Source organism: Anthonomus grandis, chromosome 11 (assembly GCF_022605725.1).
Source record: "Anthonomus grandis grandis chromosome 11, icAntGran1.3, whole genome shotgun sequence".
Lineage (NCBI taxonomy): Eukaryota > Metazoa > Arthropoda > Insecta > Coleoptera > Curculionidae > Anthonomus > Anthonomus grandis.
Window position 1 is genome coordinate 18,397,576 of NC_065556.1, and position 21,072 is coordinate 18,418,647.

Genomic DNA, 21,072 nt, shown 5'->3' on the forward strand with positions numbered 1-21,072 from the left:
CTTCTGTTTCATCTGAAACAGAACATTTTCTGAACATTTTCAATACTGTTTAACTTCAAGTAGGAATGAATTACAAAATACTATTATGCAAGAAAGTCAAGAAACTGGTTTAGACGTCGACGAGATTCATCCAAATGGGCGAAAGTTGTTCGCAAAGATTAAAAAAATAGAGGCCAAGCATATATTACGAAAGACACATATAACGAAAGAAACTAGTACGCGCAAAAATAGCGAAGATATTAGTGGTAAAGTTCGTATAAGCTTATTGCAGAGTTACTACAAACTAACACAGGAAGAAAAACGACTTGTTTTGACGTATTTTATCAAACACGGAAAAGTTTTAACCAAAGGTTTTTTTCAAAAAACCCGAAGAAGGCGTAGAAAAACAGAACACGTACTTGTTTTATTTTCACGTCAATAAAAAAAGTCAGGTCTGTAATGTCTGTCTGCAACTTTTTCTTAAAACTCTGAATATCAAAAAACTATATACAACATTCATGAAACAATCAATACAGTGGGAAATATACCTGAAAGTCTGATGCAAGGGAAGCATTATAAGAAGAAGCACCAAAGAAAGAGTGCAAGCAGTTAAAGGACCACATTACTTTAATTCCAAAGATCGACTATTGCTGAGCTGACACGTCAAGGGAATACTTCAATTCAAGTCTTAATATAGCAAAACATTATGATCATGATAATGAGGAAATGGCCAAAAAATATAAAAATCTCGTTAAACTGTCCTATTATCGAGAAATTTTCTCAACAGAGTTTAACCTTGCTTTTCAACGCGACAAAGGAATTACAAAGGTTGCAGGATAATGAGCAATGGGAGATTAATGATGTATCACGACAAGAATACGAAAAACACATGTTAGAAAAGAAAGCAGGTCGAAACAAGAGAACCCTTGATAGAGAGTATAAAGAAAAGGCAGTTTTTTGTTTTGATCTTAAAAATGTCCTAACCTATCCAATAGCAGAAGTTTTTCTATAAAAGCAAATTATCTGTTTACAATTTAACCGTGCACATGTCTTTACATAACCAGGTATTATGCGAGATATGCAGTGAAAATCTTATTAGGAGAGAAGACACAGATAGAGTAAATGCTCTGTATAAAATTTTGTTAAGCCTAATAAGCGATCATCCCGAGATAGAGCATTTTATTGAAATAAAACGCGCTTCTTGAATTATTTGCACAGACTGACTTTATTTCAGTAGTCAAAATATAAAGAAGACAAATATGCTGATGCTTCTATAATTAAAAACAACAGTGGAGTATTCAGATCTATAGTTATCTGAATACTTTGGGCCTTATTTTCAACACAATTAAACCCTATGGAGTGACAGCTGCGTTCCACAGAACTGGAACTCGATAATGTCCTTTACCCTTACACAGTTTCTTTGGCAGGCAGATGACTTGCAAAGTATAACTGTCAAATATTCGATTCCTGGTCACTCTTGTATTCAGGAACTATTCTATACATAGTGCAATAGAAAGGGTACTAAGCAAAGTAGAATATTATAGTCGACTCTCACTTATCACAGTTCTTTTAAAAGTTAATCGCCACAAACCCTATAAAATAATTCAAATGAAATCGACTGATATTAAAAATCTGTCCTTTAAACTACAATATGAGGCAGTACCTTTTTCCAAAGGCTTTTATGCTTTTCAAAATTAATGCCGCATGTTGTTTACTATTACTTAACATATTCAAGTAATATATTAAGGGAGTGTAAAATAAAAGATAAATGTTCGCATGAAAAGTATCTTGTCCATCAAAGCGATATCCAGCATCAACAGTATCAACAGAGCTCCCAATTCATAAAATAGAAGCATTAAAATGTATGTTAAAGGAGGTGCTACTGACTGGCCAAGAGTATTATAAAGCTTCTATACCTTAAATAAAAATAGAGGCAAAAACTAAAAAGTAGATTTTTGTTTAATTTTATTATGTTTTTGGCACTACGAACACATTATGTGTTCATCAACATTTTTAGATAATATAGTTCTATCTTCCGTAAAATAGACTCATAATTCTATGATTTTTTGTTTTTTAGCTCCTATTTGCCATCGAAGTACGTATCAACACGATTTCAAGAAAGAAGAGCTTTATTTGCTAGTTAAATTTTCTCCAATAATTATTTTTATATTTAAAAACTTCTAAATTGAACATACGGTACAGAACATACTTTTTGATTTTTTATTGCAATGAGTATCGCAGTATTTACACAAAGCTTATTAAATTCGCCAAAAATTATTATTATAATAATAGACTCTCTAAGGCAAGTAGCAAGCAAAGAAAAAGCTGGTCCATAATTAATTTAATTTAAATTTAATGAATAATACAATAGATCAACCTCAAGTAGCAAGCAAAGAAAAAGCTGGTCCATAATTAATTTAATTTAAATTTAATGAATAATACAATAGATCAACCTCATTACAAAACTCAAACTACCCAACCATCAATGAACAATAATTATAAGACTTAGTTTGAATAATTTCTAACATGAATAATGAAACTGCTTTACAAGTAGCAATAATAATCTCTCAAAATGTACATTGGCATTGCAAAATGAGTTTAAAGAAAAAACAAGATATTATCAATGACAATGATTAAATGCACTTCAAATTACTAAGCATAGAGCAAAATTATTTTAAAAGACAAAATTCTACAAACTCCTAATAAAAATGTCAAAATGCAGTGAGAAATTCTCAAAATTTTAATTCTAATAGAGTTTACTAGCCTCAAGGTTCTTTAGACATGCGAGTACATAGCAGAGTTGGTACGATGATGAGGCAAAGAAAACAATCGATTTACCCTTAGATTACGATGTGGAATATTAAATAAAATTTTATTAAGTATTTCGTAGTTTGACAAATCACAAGGCCATCCAAAAGTTTAACAAATTATAATAAAACATTAAATTATTCTTAGTGCACCTCTTGAGTAAATTTCGTATATTCAGCAAGATCATTGTTTCATCATAGGTAACAAAGGTCATTAGTAACTGGAATGTGTAGTAGGTATTAAAACTCAATTGTTCATCAAAAAAGATGCCAATGTCCTTTACTACTTCAGTGTACCTAAGATTAACATTATCACTATTATAGGAGGAAATTACCCGTTTGTTTGTAACTGCATTTACCCACATTCAAAGCCCAACCATTCCCAACACACAATTCACATATTTTATTCAGATCATCTTGCGAAAGAACCATGTCTTGTTCTAAGCTGATCACCTAATAAAACTTTAAATCGTCAGCAAAAAACAAAAAATTACCATTTTGAAAGCAAACAAAAATATTATAATAAACAGAACAATAGAAGAGAGCAGCGACTACGCTGTGGAATCCCAGACACCTTATCAGTGCGACCTAGCGTTGCCAATTTATACCTCCAAAAACTTGTTATAAAGGAAACTTGCAAACCAAGCCACCAAACGAAAGTCTCAATTTTTCCAGTAATAAGCTATGGTTGACAATGTCAAATGCCTTGGAAAAGTCTGTATATATTATATCCACTTATTCAACCTTTTCCAAAGCATTCAACAGAGCACCCTGAGACAACAACAAGTTTGTAATAGTAGACCTCCTACGACTGAAGTCATGCTGTTCACCTAACAGAAGTTCTTTGCAATAAAAATTAATTTGGTCATAAATAAGACTGTCCAGAAGTTTTTGAATGGCAGACTATATGCGCATACTCCTGTAATTGACCACCACATTTAAATACAGACGTGATAAAACTGAGTTTCCATTGGGATGGGAAAACTGTCTAATTATTATATAAGACTATAAAAATAAAGAGTTCAAATGATTTATTAAAAACATCCCGATCTCGTCTTTTCCTACAAAAAAGGAAGAAACTTGTTGGTCTAGCATATGAAAATTACCTTGGAGCTATTCTGAAACACTCAAATTATGTTATTTAGATTACAATAAAGATTAAAATGTACTATGTAGAGCCAACCCTTTTAAGCGCGCCCTTATCGTTTCCGATTCTTATCAGTATTTAGTTCTAATTCAGGAAATAAATACCAGTATGAGGTAAGAAATTTGAGAATACTTTCTAAGGTAAATAAATTGTTGAAAACCTACATTAAAAACTTTTAAGTCAGTTTTATTAGTTTTAGGTTTGGGCAGTATAGAAATCACAACTGAGAAAAAATATCTAGGATTCAGTTTGCCGATGATATTGTTTTCATTTAAGAATATAATGAAAAGGGCTACATATTTTTATCAAACTACAAGACAGTTTTACCACTAACCAAAACTCTTTATTTTTACTCTCGATACATGTTTTGCTAATGATATTACCATGTTCGGAAGAAGATTAAAACTCTAAAACTAAAGTTTAAAAATACATAGGACAAAGCAGAAGATCAATTAAGGTTAAATCTAAAGAACATGTAGCTCATGCGAAATATGATAGAGTTAAAAAGTCATGTGTGGCTAAACATGTTTTAAATACTGGCCACACTGTAGGGATAGACAACTTAAAATTATTAAACCAGTTAATAACAATAGAAAATCAGATGCATATGAAAGTTTAGAGTTTTAGTCTTTCCCTGAAGATTCTAACATCGTTAGCGAAACACGTGTCGGGAGAAAAAATAAAGAGTTTTAGTTAGTGGTAAAAGTGTCTCGTAATTTGAGTGTCACACCAGAGGTTCCAACCATAGGACTATATTTTTATCACCCAATAGAAAATGTTTAAATATGACTACGTAAGATACAGACAAACTGAGAAAGCAAATTCTAAAAAAAAGTGTCTGTCGTAAGATTTACACTTTAGCGGTATAATCTTTTACCAGATGATGTTTGTTTTAATTTCATAATTCAGTAGAGGAAAAAAATTAAAATAAAAAACAATCTTTATAAAGACCGATCAAGAAAGCGAATTTTTAAACAATTGGATTACGTATGGCTAATGGTGAATTTCGGAATGGTAGATTTGGTACGAATTTTGGATTTGGATTTGCAGTATTTTTTTATTATTTACTGATTTAACAAACACGTATTTCAAAACCAGCTAAATTCAAACCAAATTTAAGATTATACTTTTTTTTCAAAACACTAAAATTAAACAAACAGAAACAAAAAACAATGTCACAAAATCAATGTCAAATTTTTATTGGCTACACGTGTTTCGCCTTGTATAAGCAGGGCATCATTAGGTCTTAGGACCTAAACATACACTGTAAAACTAACAACAATAACAACAATTTTATTTAGTTAGTTTTACTGTGTATGTGAAGGTCCTAAGGCCTGATGATGCCCTGCTTATACGAGGCGAAACACGTGTAGCCAATAAAAATTTGCTTATTAGACCGTGAAATTGTTTTTTGTTTGTTTGTTTACATTTTGTGTGGTCTCTTGGAAAAAATGGATGAGGATTTTATATTATACACTAAAATTAGTTAATGAATGTTTGCATAAAAATATAATCCGACATCACTTAATAGCTTATATAAATTATATTCTATATTAACACATTTCTAAGGAACACCTTGTAAAATACAGAGTATTAACATACAAAAAATAGCTTCTTACATATAGCACAATTTAAAAAATATTGCTTATTTACGTCATCACAAAAAATTAGTTTTTAGTATTGCACAATAGTAGCACCTACACTATAATAAATGGTAATAGAAATTTTATGAAATTGATAACGTTCAGGTTTGCCAGTAAAAAGTCGAAAAAGTTTTATATTATGAAATAGTATGTATTTTACCCAATTTATCTCCTACTATACTTTCCAAGGGTATATATGTTACGGGTAAAGTTAGAATAACGGTTAAACTTAGGTTTACCCGGATAAACTGCACAATACCCAGAAAACATGGGTAAAGTCCGAAATAATATTGAAATTACACATATTTTGGATTTTACCCGGGTAAACCGCGTTGTATCCGCTTTTGCGTGGGTAAAGTTGGATGTAGGAATTATTATTGCATCATCTTTCACCACGTTCAGTTCAGTTCTAAAATGGCAACCGAAGAGAGTGGACGTGCGCGTTTAGCACAGCGTTTTTATGAAGTTTTTAACGAGTTGGTGTCTACGAAAAGTGCAAATAGTTTTTATTTTAATAATGAACAATACCAAGAAATGTTAGAATCAGTCAAGTTGGCAAAAAAACTCTAAAACTAAGACTACGCTACAATATCGGCGATTAAAGAGGTTTGACATATGTTCTGTTAGAGGGGTTGAAAAGCTTATTGCTCGTGTATCGCCAGGTGAATCTAGCATTAAATATTACGTTACAAACGACGAAATGTTTGACATTTTGCATGATGCACATTTAGCTATAGGACATGGCGGTAAGCACCGTATGGAAAGCGAATGTAAAAAAAAAGTAGAAGAATATAACTCAAGATGTTATTAAGTTATATCTGCGCTTGTGTGAAGGGTGCCAAAAGAAATTGAAATCTGCCAAAAAAGGACTTGTGGTTAAACCAATGGTTTTTTCGGAGATGAACAGCCGTTGTCAAGTGGATCTAATTGACATGCAATCCCATCCGGATAGAGAATACAAATTTATTATGGTGTATCACTTAACTAAGTTTGTTCAAATACGTCCATTAACGTCGAAAAGCGCTGAGGAAGTAGCTAAGAGCCTGGTAGACATATTTCGTATTTTCGGCGCCCTAGCTATACTACAATCGGACAACGGCCGGGAGTTCACCAACCATGTCATTGAAGAGTTATGTACGATGTGGAGTGGCCTTAAAATAGTCCATGGGAAACCACGTCACAGTCAGTCACAAGGCAGCGTGGAAAGAGCAAATCAAGATATACAGAACATGCTTATGACGTGGATGGACGATGAAAACTGCACGCGATGGTCAGAAGGTCTAAAATTTGTTCAGTTAATGAAAAATAGGGCATACCATGATGGGATAAAACAAGCTCCTTATGCCGCCATGTTTGGGCATGATATTAAAATCAGCCTATCCACATCAGCTTTTCCAAAAGAAGCTATTGAAAATCTATGAAACGAAGAAGAGCTCGAGAAAGTGGTAAGGGAATTTGGTTTAGGTGAACAGCCTCAACAAGAAATAAATATAAACCAGTCTATGGATAGTGACCCAGAACCAGACAATTTGCAAGAAGATATTACTGAAGGTGACAATATGGAAAATGGCAACAATAATTATCAAGAAAATGCTTATACAGCTACTACAGAAACTTCAGAAAATCAGAGCAAGTGTGTAGAGTGTGACAATTTAAATACATCAGGGAATATAAGGTGTGAACTTTGCTTGTACCAAAGGAATATACAGTCAAACAGACTAGACGCAAAAAGAAATTTAGAAAATCAAGCAAAGAAGATGAAAGCTTTATCTAATTCAAAGTTTCCCCCATGTTCTGTTGGAGATCAGTGAGAGTAAAAATTCCAGACGTTGATCGAGGAAGGGGTGATTTTAGAAACATTCTCATGACAGTTATCGAGAAAACTGACAATGATTTGTATAAGCTAGCGAACAAGAGAGGAACTATCGAAGAAATATTTTCCAGGAACCAATTTTCTATGTGCAGTGAGAAGCTTATTGAGATGGAAAGTGTATCACCGGAAAAGAAAAATTTAAGACAACTTGCAAACGAACAGTCACTTTTAGGAGGTCAAGGTTATAAACGATGCAACAGTAAAACTAAATGCATGACCAATAAATGTAAATGTAAAGCTATTGGAAATCTTTGTAACTCGAAATGTCACAGCAGCTTGTCTTGTTTGAACAAATAGATTATATTATCTTTTACTTTGTTAGGATACAGTTTTAGTGTAACCTTTGATTTGTAAAATCTGTTTTTTTAATTAAATAAATTTCTCCAAATATTTATGGCGTTATTTTTTAACATTAACCACACCAAGGCGGATAGAACGCGGTTTACCCGGGTAAAGCCCGAAACGTGTACAATTTTATTAATATTTTGGACTTTACCCATGTTTTCTGGGTATTGTGCAGTTTATTCGGGTAAACCTAAGTTTAACCGTTATTCTAACTTTACCCGTAACATATATACATAATTTGCTTGAAATCTAGGGAGTAGAACTATTGATTTACTGCTTATAAGGCACCATAGCTACGAATTCCTTATTCTTTTTGTTATAACTTTATTCTAGTTAAAATGGCTTATTTGAAATATCAGTTTAAGCCCTAATTTCGATTATGGTAACAATTCGATTGTGGTACTATTTTAACATTTGTTCATGGGGTGCAAGATTCTAAAAGGAAAAAATTGCAGTCAAAAAATATATTTTGACTACCAACTCTTAGTTTTTCAACCCGTTTGGCTTTTGAGATATGTTGTTCCAAAATATTCTTGCTATTTATTTCTTTAGTAGTTTTTAGTTATTTATTTGTTTTAAGATACAAACAAAGATTTCTGGGAGTGAGACGTATATTTTTCAATTTTTCATTTACACTTTTTACTCGAATTTATAAATTAATAATAAATAGGAGAGAAAAAGAGTCTCAAAAAGCATAACATATTATCAACATAAAATAAGTGGAAAGACATATTTTATTTATTTTTTAAAGTGTGCTTTTTAAAAGTCCATAGATTTCTCTCTACATAATTTATTATTTATTATTCCCGCACACAGTAAGTTTTTTTTAATTTTATATAAAAAAATATAATTTCTAAAAAACGAGAAGTGCTATTATTAAAACAACCACATTAGTATCTAAAAAAATTGTTTTTTTTTTGTTTAAATTTATTTTGACGGCACATTTAATGAGGAGATGATATACGTGGACCATGATTGAATTAAAGCGTGGGGAGGCAAAAAAAGCCAAAATGTATGTAAAAAAATCACTCCACTTCACTGCAGTTAAATTTCTATATCATACACAAATAGTTTTTTATAGAATTATTTAAAATGCGCGAGTAAACAGTCCAGGCTTTATGAAGTTTTAGCCCTTTTTTAATTAACACATGAATATTTAATTAAACTGCGTGTGAATAACTTTATTGTTGTGCTTTAGTAACATTTTATTAACCAGTATGTGAATCGCAGTCTAAAAAAATTTTAATTTCTTTTTTTTTTCAGACGTTTCAGCAAAATGTATTAACATGTGTAAGTTAAAAAAAAGCATTGTTATTGAAATGAATTATTAAATATTGTTGATGTGATTAGCCAGAAACTAAAAAATTAGGTTTTTTCTATTAAAAAACTAGAAAACCGAATTAACTTAAAAGTAGCAAAAGTTAAATAAAAAAAAGGAAGCGAAGCGATTGTATTATCTATAGATGTTGTTCATCAATATCCACAAATATTTCATATCTCAACATTATTAACTCTTGCCTAAATTTTAACATTCATTGGTACATATTTTTTTTGCATAATAATGAAAAAAATCCTGATATTTCGGGATAGCTATAACCATCATCAAGAATATTCCCTTAGTACGAAACTAACTTGACTTTGCAAATACTTGAAATACAATTATTATTATTGTGTTTTAAATGTTCAGTTATTGAAAAAAAATATCCTGAGAAATAAAAATCAGTATTAATTACCTTTAAGTTCATGTTTTTTTTTATTTTCAGATAATATATTGTCTTTTTTCAATTTTTTAAGACATTGTGTATTTCAAATTCTTATTACGTTTTAATCAAATATCTTATACCAAAATACCTATTATTTTAAAATTATTGTAAAAAAAAACTTTAATGACTCAACAATCTTCAATTGTTTCATGACATTTTTAATATACTAATGATCAACTTAGTAAATTATAATAACATGTTTTAATTTTAATTTTTTTATTAGTGATTAAAATATGGCACCTTATTAATAATCTTAAATACTGGCACATAGAATTTTTTTATGTTTAATTGTTTTACGAAATTATCTCACTTGTTATATTTCTTAAAATATTGATTTTTTTAATTAATGGATATTTTAGATTTAAAATAAGTTTCTTCTTATATTTCTTAAATAAAACCAAAATTCACGTTCTTTTTTAATGTTTTTTGTAGTTATCAGCACATTTGTATTAATTTTTTATGAAGTTATGTAAGATTCTGAAGATCTAGGTCCAATCATCTATATATTTACAGCATATATTTAGTCGCAATCCTTATACAAGGTGTCCCAACTCATAAAGAAACTTATGATAAAATGTGTCAAAATAATCTTTTTTGAAATACGGAATAAGTTAAATTTATCTCAATTATTTTCGAAAAATAATGTTTAAGCTAAAATCAATTACAATCCCCATGTTCACCTTACAAAAAAACTTTAAATATCTGTAACTTTTTTATTCAAGTTATTTTAATACTACACTCTGTATCGTGTAAATCAACCATATTTACCAAAAAAATACTATATTTTGACATATTCCACCATCAGTTATGCTATGATCACTCTGGAACACCTTGTATAGATAAATGCCTCTCAAATAGCGTATATACAGCAGTTTGATTAATACTCATCTGAATACGAATTCAGCTTAATTTGACAATCACTCAGTCACAGCCACTCAAAATTTTGCTATAAACAAAAATAAAATGAGGCTAATACATAGAAAGACAAAGAAGAAACTGAAAAAAAAACGCCAAAAATAATGCTCCGGATAGTTTAACAATATTGGACATGTTTTGATGTTTCAAAAATATGACCAATAATTAGTTTTTAGTACTGTCAAATTGGGTGTAAAAAAAAGAGACAAAAATAGTAGTAGTATAACGCTTTTACAGCTGATGTGAACGATAGTAGAGATATATTTTCTTTCAAACTTTATTATTCAAAAGCCGTAAAACCACTCTTAAAAATTAACGATTAAATAATACAAAGATTAAATTAAAATATACTCTATGGTTTAGTGTTTTTGGGGTGAATATGGAGGGACAAATCTCTAACGATCAGAACATTTTTACCTAAAACTCACACTCAACTTTCTGCTTATCAGCATGTGTTCTTTTTAAATAGATCAAATGTTACTACTTTTTGCTTTTTTTTCTCCTCAGATATACAGATCTTAATGATTTGAGAGATCTGATAATATAAGAGTTCTTAATGAACGAGTTAACTAGATGCAATATTCGCGGATTTTAGCAAAGCCTTTGTATCAGATTGTTTAAAGTTATTGGTAGAGTTTCTCTTCTCCTATCTCATTGATAAGTTTAATTTCAATGGCTTTCCATTAACTTTATAGAGGTAGTACTCTTAGACCTAATGCGCTTTTTTTGACCTTATGAATAGAAGTCTTTGTTCAAGTTGCCATATGAAGATAACTTTTTATTATTATTATATTTAGGCTTTCGGAGTTATTTTCCATATCTTCCAGGGACTTAAAGTAATTTTTTTTGGAGTTATTTTTGCACTTTGGAGTAGTTTTTTTAATTATATTTCAATCATGGTTTTTCATGTTCTTTGGGAATTTTCAGTTTGTGTCATTTTATTCTTTTAATTTATTTGTTGGTTAGCAATAGGTATTGCGATAGTTTGCGTATTTTTCTTTCCTATTTCTTTATTTTCGTATTTATAGCTTTTTAAGGTTTTGTTAATTATTTTATTCCTTATATTTTGTATACATTTTAGATTTTTCAGGACAAATTTTATCTGTTGGAATACAGGGAGTTTTATTCAGGCTGACGATGTGCTACATCTCTGTAGCATTAGGAAAAATTTAGTTTATAAAAATTTGCATTTTCAGGTTTCTAATTATGCTGCCAGAGGGCGCAATTGCCTTGGTTAAGAAAAAAAGCGGCTTTTTTAAAAAACGCTCCCATACAAATTTTACTTTAATAATTTCACTATAAATCTACCTCTTTCTAGTTTAATAATTTTTGCTTTAAGGTGTCAAATTAGGGCAAAAATAAAAAGAAAGTTTAGTAGTTAAAAGAAAATATTGTCATACTGATATCCATGGTCCTCGATAGAGGGCGCTATTTAAAAATCTTTTTTCAATTTTTTATAATCATATTATAATCAGGAAGTTAAAAAAAATTAAATTGTTGTTTTGGAGTCATGAAGAAAAAATATGAATAATTCACTATAAAAAAGCAATTACGCTCCTTAGAGGCAGAATTAGAAAATGAAAAAAAAATGTTGTTCTAATAACAAACAGCCTTTGTTATTCTGGAAACGGGAAAATTTTCATTATTTAACCAAAAAGTATCTGAATAATGTTGTCGAATTAAGGTTGATTATTCCACTGCTCTGTGGAACTTACTTTCTGTACAAACCGAATGGAACCTAATGACACCTAAAAATCCCCAAAGGTTCGTCTTATCAAAACACGGATTTAATATATCTCTTTATTAATATCATCCACATAGTACTACTAATTTCCTCTCTTTTTCAACCTTTTTTACGCAAGTACAGTTTGACGGTACTACCACAAATTACTCCAACCCATATACGAAAGTATGGCAAAAACCAGAATCGATTGCTGTGATGTTGAGATAGTGGTCTCGCGTATTTAGGCCTGAAAAAAGTGACTGCAGATAACCGCATGGATGTTAAATATAATTTTTATTTAAATTGAATAAACATAATTTACATTAATATAACTCAGGTGATGCTATAAAACAATTTAATTAGATATAGATTTAAAGGCAATTAGGTAAAGCTTAAAATATTAAACGAGAGAATTCTTGTATTTAACATGAGATCGCGCGCTAAAATATGAGATGCCCTGGTACCTAGTTGTATTATGGACACAACAGCCCAAAAATCTGTTTTGCACTTGGGTTAGAGTAATTTGTGGTTTTACTGAGTTAACATATCCGGGGACTTGTTCTGAGACTTTAAGCCAGAAAACTTAGATGGTACACACCTTCAAAATAAAAGAAATGCGTGTACAGATGGTGCTGTGACGAAGAGTTTTAGTCAGAATCGAGATCTTCCACCTTGTTGTCGTTATCCAGGTCATTAGATATATCCTTCAATGCGCTGTTCTTGGATAGAAAACACGTACAGACGGGCCCGTTAATGGGCTGCGGTCTGCAAAGCAAGCGCAGCCGTTCTCTTTTCCTCCGTTTGCACTGGTAGGAAGACGCCCAAGAGGAAAAAGAAGAAGGATAGAACAGTTAGAGAAAGAAAAATAGCAGTAGTTCTAAGCAGCAGCGGACTACGTGTGTGAAACTGTGACGGTCACTATAAGCTATTCAAAAAATAAATAATGTACTAGAAAAATGTTGTGTAGAGGTAGTCAAAACTATGCCAGTCTAGATCTATGCAAGATTATTTTATTATTTAAACAAAAATTGTGGGTACTGTACAACATGGATTTTTTTTTATAATTAGTTTTTTTTAACGCAGTACTATAGCAAATCTATAACTATAATACTTGGCTACGTTGTATATTGCAGCTTCTAGAGTACTCTAATCAAAATATCTAAATTTGGAATCATCTATACTAGTATAAATAATTTGACTACAAACGCTAAAACAGACAGATTTTTGATGGTTTTTACATTACAACAGCTATTTGAAACCTTATTAATTTTTTATAATATGTACAAATAAGAGAGCGCGAGAGGTATTCTGCTAGCGGTAATTGCTTCTTGGCAACGTTGCATGTAATGCATTCTATGACTAAGTTACTTGCCAGTGGTGTAGAATTACGATCGTTGTATATACAATATATGGCGTAATTGTCAATAAATGGTCAAGAGTTCCGATAATTCTCACGTGTTTTTGCATAATAACTCTGATGTTTGAAAATGGAAAAAGGTTTAAAAAATCACCCTATATCCAGGTATAATGCTTTCGTTAAAGCTAATATTGTATTTACTTCCTGGCAACACTGCATACTATTCGTTTGATGATTTTGAATTGGTACATTTCAAATGCGTAGCAAACATCCAACGTTGCACGAAATTCAGTAAGCAAAGCATAAAAATAATAATTAGAAGAAATTTACTATTAATTGCCTCTGGGTAAAAGAAACACTGCTATATTTAAGATAAATAACATTTTTCAAGAAAAGGTACTTCTGAGTTTAAAATATTTAATTCTTTACACACGTGTGCGATAATTATCTACGTCCAAATTTACTGATAATTCGGTTAAACATCAATTTTTGTTATTTTGACAACGTCGCATATCAACTTATAAAACTCGTCAATAAGTATTTCGACGAATGTACATACGTCAAGCGTGCATCGATATTTTTTAAATACAAACTTAAACAAACGTTGCCAACGCGCCTAATAATTCTAGGAAAATCTAATTATTTTTACGTAGTTTGGCTGTACGAGTAATGACTTCTGTTGTCTGAAAATCGAAAACTAAAGAAATCTCTTTGTATATTACATACAATAATTTTAAAACTGTAAAAACGGAAGTACAGAAAATGTGTAATCATTTATAACTTTGGAATTTACAAGAGGCGGTAAGAACCTTTTAATATTACATTCTTTCTATTTCGTTAATGAATATTATAGTTTAACTTTTGTTTAATGACAACTCGTGTAAATTTATTTACTGGTCTTGTAAAATTAATAAATTTAATTTATAGCCTACCCAGGTTTTTTTAGCTTTTGTTCTACGTAACATTTTACTGCATTTTAATTTGTTTCGTTGTCATATTTCAATTAATTTTTTACTATTTATAATCACATTTCTTGTGTATTTTAATTATGTTATTGAATATCTTCCCTCCTAGCTTTGGGTCAGAGCATTTGCTTTTAGGACGATAAAGCTTTATTTATTTTGATTAAATAATAAGAATATGAAAATTTTTATTACGTTTTTCTGTATGCTGTAACGCTACGTGATTGGATAAAAAAGGAGATATAGGGAATAATTTGAACAGTAAGAGGATTACTCGAATTTATTCTTTAAGCTAATAAGAGGGAGGGTATTTGTTTAAAATCCTTGGATACGTCGATTTTATTTTTGTATCGGGCATATAATATGTCGGACATGTAAATTTAAATATACGGGGTGTCGCAAAAAACTAGGTTCAAAAAAATACTTTTTTTCTTTTCTATATTTTAACATTTTCGGATTGTTCGGAAAATTCTGGATTTGTATAATATCCTATACCTTTTATCTTTAACTGTTCGCGATATAATTACGTTTAAATAATAATGTTAACACTATATTATAACATAAATTGATAAATTATATTCCACATTCTTAACATTTGTTTTATCAAATGCTAGAAGTGGCCGTCATGAATAGCATTTCAAACCAAGACTATGACAAATATTCAAAAACAAAGGTGTAGGTATATAGGTGTATTATATATGGTGATAACCAGTCATTTTAATTAACTTCACCTCTGTAAATATTTGACATAGTCTTAAAATAGGTGTGAATTATTTAAAAGTTTTTAAAACAGAAGTAGTTATACCACTGATATAAAATGAAGTTGATGTTAATAATTCCAGACCAGTGTCACTCATATCAAATATCTCAAAAAATATTGAAAAAATAATTAAAACAAGAATTGTAAAGTTTTTACAACAAAATATCATGTGTTGTCTGAGAGCCAATATGGATTTCATGAAAAAAGTCTACAGAAAATGCCATATTAAAACTAACTTCAAGCCTATATGATTCCCTTGACTTGGAAATCCTTGATTCGGAAATGCATGGATTTCGTGGTATTGCTAAGAAACTAATCAAATAAAATATAATGAAAGTTATCTTTTAAATAGATCGTAAACAGTAAAAATAAATGGCACTCAGAGCGGTTTCAGAAAAGTCACATGTGGCGTTTCACAAGGAACAGTATTGGGACCACTCCTTTTTATACTATATAGGGTGTCTCACGACGAATAGACGCGATCAATATTTCGGAAACTAATTATTTAAAAATTTTTAAAATTTGGCAACATGGCACAGTCGATGAGGGCCACACAACTAAAATATTTTGACAGTTGTGACGTTTCCGGTTATACCGGAAGAAGAAGTCAACTTTGTTATTTTAAATGGAACACCCTGTATATTTTTACATTTTTGGCTTCCACGTGAAATTCTAGATATATTTTATGTATAATGTCCTATACCTTAGTGTAACCGTTTTTGACATATTTTTAACTTCATGTGAAAAACTATGTTTATAAGCCCTAACATAATTACCGATTACTCCCTTTCAGTAGCCTTTATTTATTGGTTAGTTTTGGTTTTATTTGAGAGGAAGGACCACTTTAAAAGACTATTTTAATATTTAACTAATAAAACGATACAGGGGAGTCAAAAACTAGCATTAAAAATTAAAATGAAAAAAAATCATTAAAAGTAATTTTTTTTTAAATAGAAACCCCCTATTTTTATCATGCTTCATGTTGCTGTTTTTGTATTAAAAAAAAACTTTGTGTATCAAATTAGTTGTGATCGCGCGAGATCCCGCTAAGGTAAGAAATTTTTCATTTTATGTAAAGTATCATGTACGAAATACCGTTGAAAAAACCTTCCCTTTTTTCCCCTTCTCCCCGTAAACGAATATTTTCTGGATTCACACAGTGGTTCAAAACGCCTGGAAATCTGGCCATAAATCGAATTGTCGGCCGATTTACTTGAAACTTTGTATCTCAAGGTTTTTGTGTTCGTTAAATTTGATTTTGACATAAGAATCGATAAATTCAACATGGCGGATCCAAAATGGCGGACATTTCTTCAAAAAAAGATTGGATTCACACCAAATTACGGTTAAGACGGGTTGTTATGTTCGCTCAATTCGAATTTGACATACAAAAGTTGTTATTGGAATGGTTCTGTTAATTATGAAATAAGAATATCTAATAATGAAAGTATATACAATTATCTTTGAAATAATGTTGATGTATAATAGTAAAATACTGGTTACAATACAATACAAACTGGTTTTTTGCAAAAAACCGTCATTTTGAATTAAAAAAAATGAATATTATTTTCGAATTTGGCGACCTAGAAAACGTAAATAAAAATTGATTTAACATTAAAACGCTGTTTTTTATACGAGTCGGCCGCCATTTTGTGTCCACCATTTTAAATTTAGCGATCCCAAAAACCTTAGGATATGTACATTTGACTTGATTGTCAGAGGTTTAGGGATTTTGTCCAGAAATATTAGATTTCACCACTCTGGCGGCTTTTAATATTAGGCGAAATTTAAACTATCAATATTTCGGAAACTACCAATTTTTGGACTAGATAACCTTATATAAAGTTAATTTCATTTTTAATTATCTTAATGAAAAAATTGTAAAAATAAGGGGTTTCCATTAAAAAAAATTGACTTTTAATGATTTTTTCATTTTAATTTTTAATGCTAGTTTTTGACCCCCCTGTATCTTTTTTTTACGCAAATATTAAAATGGTCTTTTAAAGTGGTCCTTCTTTAAAATAAAACCGAAACTAACCAATAAATAAAGGCTACTAAAAGGGAGTAATCGGTAATTATGTTAGGGCTTATAAACATAGTTTTTCACATGAAATTAAAAATATATCAAAAACGGTCACACTTAGGTATAGGATTATACACAAAATATACCTAGAATTTCACGTGGAAGCCCAAAATGTAAAAATATACAGGGTGTTCCCTTTAAAATACCGAAGTTAACAGCTACTTCCGGTATAACCAGAAACGTCACAACTGTCAAAATATTTTAGTTGTGTGGCCCCTATCGACTGTGCCATGTTGCCAAATTTTCAAAATTTTTGAACAATTAGTTTCTGAGATGTCACCTAAGACAACTAAATGCAGTACAAAAATGGATAATTAAAGTTATTTTTGAGAAAAATCGGTTATTTTTAACTCAGTTACTACTTACAGGCAGACATGCCAAAATTCCAAAAATCAAAAAAGCTCTTGGTCAAAAACACTTTAAATATATCGCACCAAAACTCTTCAATATACTACCTAAAACCCTACAAGATAATATGAAACATAAATGTTTTAAAAATGAAAAAAACCAAACCTAAATTCAAATATTTCAAGAGCTACTAGAAGATGATACAAATCGCATAAGCGAGTTTTAAAAGACTAAGAATGATTTGATAATATCCCTAGACTAGTGAAAAAAACTATGCTTTTCAGACAAGGCAACTTTTTGTTTGAGTGCACAAGTAAATAGCCATAATTTTAGGTAGTGGGCGGATGAAAATCTACACTGGTTTGGGAAAAGACTTTCTCAGAATTATGAAAAGGTGAACGTATGGGCAGGAGCTACTAATAATAGAGTAATATGACCATATTTCTTTAAAAAAACTTTAACTGAACAGTGACGTTATCATGTCAAACCAAGTTGTTAAAAGATTCCTAAATATTGATTTTCCAAACTGGTAGATAGGCAAGAGTGGATCAATAGAGTAGCCACTTAGATCACCCGACCTTAATCCAGTAGATTATTTGCTTTGGAGATATGTAAAAAATGAAGCGTTTTTACATCCTCAAAGATCAAATTCGCAATATAATTAAGAATGTACAAGTGTGGAAAATGTACAGTAAGAATTTATAGGTATTCTGGGGTACTGCTGAGCTATTAATAGCGACCATTTTCACTATTTAATAAAATAAATTTTAAGAATGTAAAAGTAATTAACGGTGAAATAATTTGTTATAATTAATATTAAAAAGTTTTAATTGAATAACTAAAGATATTATACATAAAACGTGATCAGTATTTTCCGGAGTATTCAAATATGCAAAAATATATAGGAGGTTCCATTTAAAAAACAAATATTTTTACTGTCATATTTTTAAATAATTTTACAGACTTAAAATTAAAAATAAAATTTACGTGTTCGAGGATTTAAACAGAGCCCCTTTATTGATTTTTCCGTTATTAAATAACAACCTTGTATATAGAGACTTGATTCTTTTTGACATTAGCAATTAGACTTATGTTAATACAGTTCAGTATCTTCAGGAGAAGCTTAAAAATGGTTAAATGAATTTTAATTATCTGGATATTAAACATTAATTACGTATTTTTAAATGAAGCGATTCCCGATAATGTTTGTGTGTATTCAGAAAAAACTTTTAAAGATCATTTAGAAGAATTTAAAGAACTTTTGAAAATTAATGGCAATTTTTTTCCATTACAATAATTTCCGAGTTAGTAGCCATTAGTATAAAATGTTAACGAACTATTTAGGTTACCTTTACATTATTCTAGACCGGCATACTTTATCCTCAAAAACTAAAAAAAAAGAAAGAAAATTGGATCACCTCAATAACCTCTTTCGCACAATACATCCTCAAAGTCCTTCAAAAAATCCACACAATACCAGGAACTTTTCCGATCCCTGCATTTTCTCGTACATTTAATAAACCCCGGCCGTATTGATCGCTATTTTTATTAGAACCGAAAATAACAACTCAACTCCCATGTTACACCAAGGCTCTTATTGAAATATGCATAACTTATGTACATACATAGCAAATTATCAAAAAACTCGAGTTGTTCCTGGAATGTACATATATATAAGGAAAACGGAAGAAATATTCTTCTTTTCGTCTGAAACTCGGAAATATGTTTTTCAATTTGTTTTTGGTGGTATGTATATATAAATATAGGGTTTTATGTAGGACTTATGTTTTGTATGTGAAGCTCTTTCGACAAGAGGGATAGCTTTATAGGAATATTTTACTAAATTTATATGAAAAACCGTTCCCTTTCACTATTCCCTCTTGCCCTTAATGTTTTGTTTCAAATAACTGTTAAATGCATAAACAAAAAACAAACAAACAAAAACGAACAAACAAAAAACAAAAAGTACCTGCTGACAGATGTTCGGTGTAACATGGTGCGTGCAAGTGCTGTTTCCAGTAGCTGTGGCAGCTGCGCACGCAGCTGTACCAGGCACTTTAAGCTGCTCCTGTTTGTAGTCTGGCTGGTACGGTAGCAGCATCCTGATTTTTCCCCAGCGGTTGAAAAATAGGGCTATCGCTGCTATCCAGACTACCAAGACGATTAGGACTATTCCAATTTCCACTCCGCGAACCTTAAAACAAGAAAGTTTTTATTGTTTTAATGGTGAAACAAAAATAAATTTGGTGTTACTTTAGGATATTAAAAAAAAAAATTGAGGCTATGACAAGTTGTACAGCGGGTGTCAACCAGTAAGCGTTGTAGTTTATTAAAGATAATATATGGCAATAAGGTGTATATATAGTTGGATGTTCACATTTTAGAAATATTTTACAATATATAGTGTATTTTATAAAAACAGGGTACAAAGGTACAATTTTTTAAATAAAAGAATTTTTTTAAGATGCTTTTTTTGTTATACAGCCAAGAAAGTGAAAACACAGGCAAGGATTACTGCTTTAAATGTGATATGCATCGAATTTCGGGAGTAATGTTTTAACTGATTTGTAGCAATTCCAGGTTTCTGGTATGGAAATGTGATTTTATTTATTACTGTTGTGAAAACCACAACACTGTCAAAGTCACAATTAAATATTTGCACCAAATACGCTATTCACTAATAAGTACGAATCGTGCTTAACGATTACGTAAGCAGACCCAGACGCGAAGCAAGTTTTTAGTAGCCACAGAAAACAGACCAAGAATAATTTTCCTCTTTGCGTTCTGTGTTAGTAGCTCTTCATCTCTCACACTGTGGATGCGCTCGATCTCTGTATAAGAAATATTTCCCGGAATTTCTAAAAATAGTAAGAAGTTTAAATATTGGCTTTTTTACTAGCAGTTTTTCTTTGTACTCCAAGTGTTGTTAAAAGTGAAAGTAATTTTAGTATTAGAAGTTTTTGTACCCTTAAATGTAAGTGTTGGGTAAATAAGTGTGAAGTATTATGCATTTGAAGTAGTGATGTGTAAAAAAACGGGTTCTTTTTTAATATATTTAAGGGATGTAAAGAAGTAACCCTTATGTGTGTTTTAATGTAACTTTTGCCTTTCCTGGGATAAAATTCAACCTATGGTTGTGGTCCTTCGAAGTCAATAATAGAATCAGTTACGCGGTTCTACGTGGTGTAACATTAAGTGTTGCACTCCCCTTAGATGTTGGGGATTCAGGAAAACCCTGCCCCTTCAATTACTATTACCTTTTTGTATTGGCAATTTTTAGTCTTTAATAAAATCTTTTTTAATTTTTAACTTAATTGTCTATTATAAATATATATTTAAAAATGTTTGGCCTTTTATTTTCTTTTCC

General features: G+C 30.5%; 1 protein-coding gene across 4 annotated transcripts in view; it reads right to left on the reverse strand.

The window, feature by feature from the left end:
* Nucleotides 1-21,072, reverse strand: part of LOC126742535 (fibronectin type III domain-containing protein 5-like) — a 183,128-nt gene that overhangs the window by 22,601 nt on the left and 139,455 nt on the right. For 3 of the 4 annotated variants that reach the window (XM_050449188.1, XM_050449187.1, XM_050449190.1), the window contains exon 6: nucleotides 19,675-19,899. In XM_050449188.1, coding sequence (XP_050305145.1) covers nucleotides 19,675-19,899 — 225 coding nt within the window. Of the gene's footprint in view, nucleotides 1-12,793; nucleotides 13,002-19,674; nucleotides 19,900-21,072 lie in introns of all 4 variants that reach the window. The other variant, XM_050449189.1, reaches the window with a different exon arrangement.